General features: G+C 34.4%; 1 protein-coding gene across 2 annotated transcripts in view; it reads left to right on the top strand.

The window, feature by feature from the left end:
• mnd1 (meiotic nuclear divisions 1 homolog (S. cerevisiae)) overlaps positions 1-8,912 on the top strand; it is a 35,867-nt gene extending 26,955 nt beyond the window's left edge. Inside the window, 2 exon segments of one of the 2 annotated variants that reach the window (NM_001003597.2) lie at positions 969-1,013; positions 6,182-7,068. In NM_001003597.2, coding sequence (NP_001003597.1) covers positions 969-1,013; positions 6,182-6,333 — 197 coding nt within the window. In that variant the 3' untranslated portion in view covers positions 6,334-7,068. 2 annotated transcript variants of the gene reach the window in all.
• Positions 8,913-10,213: the final 1,301 nt, after the last annotated feature.

Raw genomic sequence — 10,213 nt, forward strand, 5'->3', positions numbered from 1 at the left:
ATAATGGTGCCCTTATGTTTCTTACATCGGTTACATAAAGATGAAGCACCGGGATAAATCCTACTAAGGCGAACTGGGGTCAAATATATTCTTTGTAAAAATTTGTAATTTTGTTCAATCATCACATATTTTAATCGATTTTCAACTAACTCATGGTGAATCATTACATCCTTAATTACACAGAATCCAGTGTGAATGTTTGTAAGCGGAAGCTAAAGTGAGTGAACACCTTTTATTTTAGCGACTAATTATGCAATTTATCCATGTTCTCATTACAGCAGGAAAAATGTCAAATCAATAAGTGTGTTTACATGCACTAAATGCCAGTATAATATAATTTTGCAATATTGCAATTAAACCTCACATAATTGCTGTGATTCTTTCTAAATAAGTAGCCATAAATCGTATAAACATAGCTGCCACCAGTCTCTGCTCCCTCATCCACAAACAGCACATAGACTGTGACGGCAAACAAATTCAGCTCACATGCTGAAGTAAATCATGAAATACAATCTTACAAAGTGTTTTGCATTAGTCGTAAATAGAAAAAGTGTTCCTAAACACTGTTTAACTTTAAGTCCATTATTTGTGCTATAAAGTGAAGTATGTTAGTAACATCAATAAGAATAATAACCACAGTTCCTAGGGAATAATTTGAATAATGGGATTTGCATGTAAACAGGATTGAAGAGCTTTGAACCTGACATGTACCCATTTTATTGCGATTAAGACCCTAGTCTGATTATTGGAAATAATAGCATTATTTGTGTGTCTGTTAACATAATCACTGTTATAAGACTCCAATTTATCACACATTTAAAATGGAGTCCAGGTGACATTTAAGGGACTGAAATTGATGAATATGACTTTGTAACATTGCTGAAAGTTGAAAGAATATTTTCATTTTAAAAAAGGATAAAAACAGTCCATTATGGCTAACTTTACTAACATATTCCTTCTTTTTCTAGGTAATGCCAACATTGCAGCTAAAGAGGCTGTGGCTAGGTGGACGGGTAAGTCATTTGCATACCTCACACCTCATGTTAGATCATGTGATGCATCCATGTAGGCCACAGACAAATCCTGACAATCCAGTTCTGTCAGATCATTAATAGATCAGACCAGGCTGATTTTAGATCTCCACCTACATTGTTTAATATTCCAACACATATAGTTGTCTCAGCCTGTCTTTCATCTAACAAAATAAGCTATTCTGTAGATTGAAACATACCCCTCATGTCAGTCTGTAAGTAAAATGCACGCAAAGATGATCTCTGTTAGGTTTTCTCAAAATGTGGTGTGGTTCAGATATGCTGTTGATATCTGTTAATTAACAGCTTCCGTGTTTTGGGCTCACAAGTAAAACACTTGTGAATCACAAGCACAGAAACTATTAATTGATTTACAGGTGTTTTTAGTTTATATATGGTGGTGAATTGCATTATGGGACCCTGATCCCTGCTTTGTCGACTTTTGATGTTGAAAAGTCAACTCTACACTTCAACAAAGTGGCTTTTATAGGCATTTTAAAAGTAGTTAATAATATGTATAAGAAATAATATAGAGCGAAATAAGTGTGTAAAATAACACAAAATGTACTGGCGGTTTATATACATATACAGTTTATATAGTAATATATATATATATATATATATATATACACACACACACACACACACACACACAACACCACCCCAGACAATGTGTCACTTGAAACAATTAAAAATTTCATTTTTATTTTTACTTTTCAAGGTTAAAAGTTCTTGGAAGAAAGATCAAGGTCCCATAATGCAATTCAAATACATAAATAAAAGGGGAAAAATAAAAACATGAATCACAAACTACGAAAAACTGCTAATTTACAGATTTTTTTTTTGCTGTGTGGCCTGAAGGTCCAGTCCTGTTTGCAGCCGAGTAAAATAAACTTGGATGTTTTTATAAGTCCTGACTCAGGCTGTGCAGCACAAGCCCTCGGTTATTCCCAGGCATGAATTTTCTGGAATGTAGCAGACACAGACATGCACACCACTTAACTTCAGGATGGAAATTCCTTTATGCATTTTGTGAACGTACGTAACTACAAAAGTGGTCTCAGATGAGCAGCGTATGAAAACACTTGGTGCTGGCATGTTGGGGGAAAACACAGACATGCGAAACGGGAAGGGTTTAATGTTCTGTTTACATTTAACAGATTAGATTTCAGACAAGAGTCAGATGCAACATACACTGCACACTAGGCAAGCGCAAACACATGTAGATTCCAGTATATCAGTGAGTGATCTCATAGATGAAATGGGTACACTCAGATGATGATATGCTGTATCTTGCCTCGAAACCACACGCTTGCACAAACCTGATAAAATCTGTAGATTTAATACAATGGATGACTGGGTCAATTTATACGCTGTAAAAATGATTGTAATTGTTTTTGTTTGAATATAGACTTTTTCAAAAATGTGAACCCCATATCAGCCCCGGTCAGATTACACGATTTTGGCAGGATTTTTTTTGACGTTGGCTGTCGTAGAGATTCGTAAAGGACAAATAGACATCATGACACAAGATTCAATCGTTTATTCTCGTGTAATTTGGCATAGTTCACGACAACCGATCCCATTCCTGCGACGCCTCACGACATCGTCGCAGAAAGTTTAGCATGTTTAATTTTTTCTCATTCTTTACGAGTTCCACCACATGACACTCGGCCCAATAGGAGCACATAATTTATCAGTTATTTTAGTGGGTGCTGCTGTTAATGAGCTGGTCAGGTAATCAAAAAACAGGCTGCATATTTACAGATGGGTTGGTCACGGGTGGATATGACCAGTCATTGGCTATGCAAACTTTTACTACTTTCTCTAAAATTTGAAAGTGTTTTAAGCAATTTTATTTGACAGACTGGCACAAATATGCCGACATCTCCATTCTGAATTCTCTCTTCCAGGGGCACCAGCAGGATTTACGCACATATCAAAGTAAACAAGAATAACATCTGAGATGAAGTGCTTCAAAAGTGCTTCAAAAGTGCTTCAAAACCAATCCGCCTATGCTTCAGCGCCAAAACACAAACCGGTTTGTTGTAGCCTAAATATAATCTAGCCTAAATAAAATTAGGTGAAATATTCATAGTTTTAGAGAAGCCTATATTAAAGTGTTTGTGACTGTTAGTGACAAAACCATCTGTTGTGCCGGTAAATTACAATTTAATTTGTTTAATCAAGTATTTTTTTTTTACTGCAGGCGACACTGCTCTCATCTTTCCAACAGAGTTTGTTCTAATAAAAGCCTGTCCTGCTTATTCTAATGTGTCATTAATAGTAACAGTTTAATATAGGCTTCTCTGAAACTGTGAATATTTAAATAAAATTTTATTTAGGCTAGATTATTATTATTTCAACACACCAACACAATCTCAGGGCAAATGTTTAGGTGCTAAAGCCTATAGTGGACTTGTTTTGAAGCACTTTACTTCAAAGGTTATTTATTATTCTTTTTTATCTAGCAGTTAACTGACCAACGAAAAATACATAACAATTAAGATACAAATTATAGCTAAGAAAAATCGTTTCAAAAAGATCTTTTTTTTTCAAGAAACATATATGAATTATATTTTTGATTTTGCCTGTCCAACTGTGCGGTGATGATTTTTTCCACTCCGTGGAAAATAAGGATTTAATTAATTCTTCACTGCTTCACAGCTGCTGATGTTCTTTCATTTCATGTTCAGTCAAGGGAGTGTTTAATAGCAACATTGACAGAAAAATATACATTTAGATTTCAAAGAAAATATTATTGATATTAAAAAGGAAACATAAAAGTTTGATCCTATCAATGTCATAACGAATGCCTTGTAAATAGATATTAGTTGTCAGCCAGCATCAGTGTTTATTGAGATTGAAGTTAATTAAATTAAACTGAGATAATAAATATTGTTATAGCAACACTCCAATACACCACTTATCTCATTTTTGATTGCGACTTGTAAATAGCATTTAAGTCCTTGTCCTTTTGTATGAGCCATTTTCCAAAACTTTAAACACACCTGACTCTTCATTTAATAAACACTTTATTCACGACACACACTCTGCCAATTTGAATTCAATTAAGTCATAAGTTATAACATACAACTTGCTGGAAAAATATATTTCAAATTGCATGTTGCATTTAGTAGGCCTATTGGCCTAAATCAGCTTTTGCATCAATAAATTCATAATCATTATTTTGCCGGTGCTATTTTTATGCACACGCTTGAGCGCGGAATAGGATATATCTATATCTATATATATATATATATATATATATATATATATATATATATATATATATAATTCTGCATCTATCGTGGCTACTTCCCTGCTAAAAAAGGAATCATAAGTTTGATCCTATCCTAACGAATGCCCTTAATTTATGTAATTAGTACTCTGCAGGCATCAGTATTTATAAAAAAAAAAAAAAAAAAATTGAAATTGAGATAAAAAAAAATATTGTTATAGCAACATTTGTGACTGCAAATGTTCGTCATAGATGTCACAGAATGACTGATCATGAAGGAACGTGTAATCTGGCACATTTGCTACCCACGACAAGTCAAGATTTTATTAAAAAAAAAAAAGGCATGATCTGACAAATTGACTTTCTTGACAGACAATAAAAATCGTGTGATCTGACCTAGGGCTGGGCTGGGCGATATGGCAAAAATGCAATCTCGATAATTCTTTTCCATATTGAACGATAAGGATATATATTTCGATGCAAGATGTTAATGCTTCCACAACAATGTATGTAATGTATCACAACAATGACAATGTATCAACAATAGCAATGACAATGTATCACAACAATGACTGAAGCCACAAAGACTAGACACTTCATTAAAAAACATTTTATAGTATTGTTTGTTAACAAAACAGCGTACATATTATCCATATAATTTTTTAGAGATTTCGATTTTCTGTAATATACTTATAATATATTATTCTGTAAAACACAATATAAAATATAATATTCTGAAAAACTGTAACTGACAGCTCATATACAGTAGCATATCTCTAATATCAACACAATTACAGATTCCTGTTGCCATATATGTTTTTCCTGGTTTATACTCGACACGTTCATTAGTTCACTTGAGTGTGCATCGAAAGAATGTGATGTCATCGAGATGTTTGCGCAGGTTTGCTTTGGGTGCGCGTAACATGATTTCAGATGGCGGAGCAAACAAAATTTTTGAGACTCAAGCAAACCGTCTCATTTGAGTTAAATATGAATCACTTTGAAGAGATTTTGTCTGAAACAGGTACGCTTGTACAGACATCTTTTTGATCCATCCATGCGTGAACAGAGATAACCAGATAACCAATAATTCTTGGCTAGAAATTGCGACAGTGGGAAAGGAGGAAAGTTTTTGTTAAAAAGTATGTTAAAGCCAAAAGATGCCATGGCAAAAGTGGAGACTTAGGTAAACAATTACAGAAATATGTTTTTCTACCATTTATAGGTTTAACGCTGACGTATGTATTACAGTTTTGAATTTAAAACAAATTTTCAAACCTATAATTAAGGAACAAATTTCTTTGATAACTGGAAAGCAATATTTGAACCTATCGCTTTACAATACACTGATGCCCTGTTTTTCTAGGCTTTATTGGTGGTGATGGTCAGGAATGTCAGACCAGTATTGCCTTTTTAGCATATAAGTAGAGAAACAGAAACTAACCAGACAGTAATGTGTCAATTGTGAACCGGGCAAAATCACAAAAATATCGATATTGTTAAGTGAGTGTACATTGTTTTGCTTTTTTTATTCTTGCCATAATAATAAAAAAAAGTTTGTAGAGAAACCCATGTTGCCTTGTCATTAAAATTTTAATAAACCTTAATAGGTAAAACTGTCCGAGATATGAACAAAAGCAAGTGATGCATCTAAGTTTAAAATAAATCTTGAATGGTTATAAAAATCTTTATAATCATTCAAATAATTTAAAAGTGAAATTTCACAAACTGATTTTGAGAGAAGCATGTGATATGATTGATTGTGGCTGGTCTCTCATCTATAATCATTAGTAAGCCAATCGGATCATTCCAAACTCATTATAAATAGCCTGACTAACATAACTCTCTCATCTTCTTTTTTCGAAAATTCCCTCCATTCACCCCATCTCCCCTTTTCTTCCTTTACCAGGGGGAACTTTTGGGAACTACCTGATCTCATACCTCCTTACATGCTCATTGACCAGGCAGGAGCCCTGGGCTCATCATTTATCTCCAAGCTCAGGGTTCTCTCCTGGGACAGCATGCCAAACCTGCTATTATTATCAGCAAGCTATATCCTAGTGTAAACTCAATATACTAATTAAAATAATTAGTTAAGAAATCTTCAATAATATTAATGATATGACATAGTTCTGGAAACTTTCTACTTTTCTGGTTATCCGTCTTATTTAACGGTCAGTTTCTTTTGACCGCCCCCTGTAATTTTAAAGTATATTACAACGGCAAACGTGTCAAGTCTAAAAGCCTTGTCTGCTGTGTGGCAACAGGCGAAAGTATAAATCATCCTTGATTGGCTCTTAGATCAACATTAAGTAAAAATATCCAGAGCTTATCATAGTCATCGACATGAATTTTATTATGATTTGATATGATATCGTTTATCGGCCCAACACTAGTCTTATATTATGGTGTCATGCGATTTCTTGGTACATGAATGTAAATGTAGGGATTGATGGGCCATTGAATTATTACAAAATATAGCACAGCCAAGGTTGTTGTTGATCCAGCCACAAAACTAACAATGTGTTTTTTGTTTTTAATATTTCAATTATTCCACTAATGTTACTAGTAGACACCTTCAAAGATTGTTCAGATGTTGTATTTCAAGACACTCAAACTGATAGTGTGTGGGGCTAGTTTTTTAAGCATCTCATCCAAAGTGTTTGATTTGATTTTTGACATGTTAGCTGTGAAAGTGTGTGAAGTTAAATTGTAATGTGTTTCCAACTGTAATGTTTAACCATTTTCCCCTGCAAAAACTCAATTTAATAAAAATAAAAATATATATATAATTAATAAAAAAATTGAAACGTTTAAAAGTTTTATTTTCTCTTATTTTAATTGATATAATTGTTAATAAAACTATTTGTTTAAATGCACCAACATTATAAGCTATATTCACTGAGAAATGGATAGAAATATTAATTTCAAAAGGGGTGTACTTTTAGTTAGAAACTGAAAGGTTAATTACTGTTTATCTTACCCTGAAATTAATTAGTGTAATTTATTTTTCTGTATTTATTGCAATTAAATAAATGCATAATAAACATATATGACCATCTAGAAAATGCAATTGTGTAGTTGTCTTAAGTTTTCTGAGGTTAATTTAACATCATCAAAATTATGTAGTTAATAATTAGAATGTGAAAAAAAAATTTCAGAATATTGAAATATTCAGACTAAGCATTAACCTAGTTCTTCAGACATAAATTGAGATGAAAAAGTTGTTTAATTTGAGTATGTTAAGAGGACAAATGCAAAGCTCGGTTGTGGCTGGCTAAATCTTGTCAGAAACAGAAGTAAATTAGCAAAAACCTAAATTCTTCCAGCTTTTTATTTGAGGAAGTCACTAAGATCTCATAACAAACCACAAAACAACCAGTAGAAACATTCTGTTCATGTTGTGCTTGCGATGGAGGTTGTGGTTAATTAACTTTTTATTTTAGTTTGTTCATTGAAAAGCAGGATTAATTGTCATAGTTAGATCAAGACACTCCTTACTACACACAGTTTGCAGTCGCTGAGGGAAGAAAGCCTCCTGTCAGATATGTTAATGAGTTTCATCTTTAGCACACAGTGTCAGCTGTAGGCCAATCACAACAGACCGAGCAATCTAACCAATCAGACCAGAGTAGGGGGGTTTAAGAAGAACCATTCATCAAATAATTCTTTGAGAAATTTGCTGATTTTAAAAGTTTATTATGTGATAATGAGCATGGTTTAATAATTAAACAACTTTTCAAATGCAACATCTGTATGACTTTTTTTGTGCATCCTATATACCTCTATACATATTTTGTGTGTTTTTTGTTTCACATTTTTCTCCCCAGATAATGTTTTTGCAATCAAATCCTGGGCAAAGAGGAAGTTTGGTTTCGAGAACAGTCGATTGGACAAAGCTTTTGGAATACCAGAGGACTTTGACTACATCAACTAACCAACAATTCACAGCCTGATGGACCTTCTGATTGTGTTCAGCACTGCACAATCAATAAGCTTTATTCTTTTGCATCAGTTTGTATCAGTTCTGCTTGTTCGAGACAAAGCTGTAAACAATTTTACACTGTTGTGCATGGTGTAAATTCTAAGGAGTGCCCCACCCTTGAAATTTTAACCTGGTCTAGTACAAGGCAAACTTCAAGATTGATTTGTCAGCATAAAAGGGTAAACGATGGTGAAAACGCTCCTGGTGTGTAAGTGGAGAAGGTGTTGTGTTAACCCTTGGCTACTCAGAGACGCACTATATGCCCAGACTTACTCTTAGGCCACCTGTTGAGAGAAAACTGAGATTTCCAGATACCGCTGGGATAATGAATTGAGCGGCATGTCGAAGTTCACTTCAAGGAAATTAATCACATGGTAGAGAATGGAAGGTGTACATAATTGTTGATGGAGGAAAAAAAATATGTTGACAAAAGTATGGATTTGTGTTTGTATAAAATAGGAATGTGCTAAAGAGATAGAGTCATTTCAAATGTTTATATGCTTCTGTTGGTTCAAGTTTTTTTATTTGCATGTTTGGTTTCATTAGTGCACCCTTTCCCCCTCCACAGTGTACATTTTTGTGTATCTTCTCTATGTAAAAAGTAGTCAATGACTAATGATCTAATATGGGTTAATAAATGTTGTGTTATCAAGCATATTTGTATTTAAGTATACATTAAATTGATTGTCCTATTGATTTAAAACATTGTAACTGCATTTTTAGATATTGTATACTGCATTTTAGATGCCAAAAAAATAGCTACCCTCAAAATAACTTTTTAAAGATACATACATACACTCACCGGCCACTTTAGTAGGTACACCTCACTAGTTCTGAGTTGGACCCCTTTTTGTCTTCAGAACTGCCTTAATTTTTTGTGGCATCAATTCAACAAGGTACTGGAAATATTCCTCAGAGATTTTGGTGTATATTGACATGATATCATCACACAATTGCTGCAAATTTGTTAGCTGCACATCCATAATGAAAAATCTCCTGTTCCACCACATCCCAAAGGTGCTCTATTGGATTGAGATTTGGTGACTGTGGAGGCTATTTGATTACAGAGAACTTATTGTCATGATCAAGAAACCAGTCTGAGATGTTTTATGCTTTATTACATGGTGCGTTATCTTGCTGGAAGCAGCCATCAGAAGATGGGTACACTGTGGTCATAAAGGAATGGACATGGTCAGCAACAATACTTAGGCTAGGCTGTGGTAGGCTGTGGCGTTGACACGATGCTCAATTGGTACTAATGCGCCCAAAATGTGCCAAGAAAATCTCCCCACACCATTACACTACCACCAGCCTGAACCATTAATTTAAGGCATGATGTATCCATGCTTTCATATTGCTGATGCCAAATTCTGACCCTACCATCCGAATGTCACAGCAGAAAACGAGACTTATCAAACCAGACGTTTTTCCAATCTTCTAATGTCCAATTTTGGTGAGCCTGTGCAAACTATATCCTCAGTTTCCTGTTCTTAGCTGAGAGAAGTGGCACTCAGTGATGTCTTCTGCTGCTGTAGCCCATCCGCCTCAAGGTTGGACATGTGCATTCAGAGATGCTTTTTCTTCGTACCTCGGTTGTAACGACTGGTTATTCAAGTTACTCTTGCCTTTCTATCAGCTTGAACTAGTCTGGCCATTCTCCTCTGGCATCAACAAGGTATTTGTAGCCACAGAACTGCCACTTAGTAGATATTTTCTTTTTTTTAGATTCTGTAAACTTTAAAGATGGTTGTGCATGAAAATTCAAGTAGATCAGCAGTTTTTGAAATACTCAGACCAGCCCTTCTAGCACTAACAACCATGTCACGTTCAGTCATTTAAATCACACTGCTTCCTCATTCTGATGCTCGGTTAAAACTGCAGCAGATCCTCTTGACCATGTCTAAATGCATTGAATTGCTGCCATGTGATTGGCTGATTAGAAATTTGCATTGACGA

This window comes from Danio rerio, chromosome 1 (genome assembly GCF_049306965.1).
Source record: "Danio rerio strain Tuebingen ecotype United States chromosome 1, GRCz12tu, whole genome shotgun sequence".
Taxonomy (NCBI): domain Eukaryota; kingdom Metazoa; phylum Chordata; class Actinopteri; order Cypriniformes; family Danionidae; genus Danio; species Danio rerio.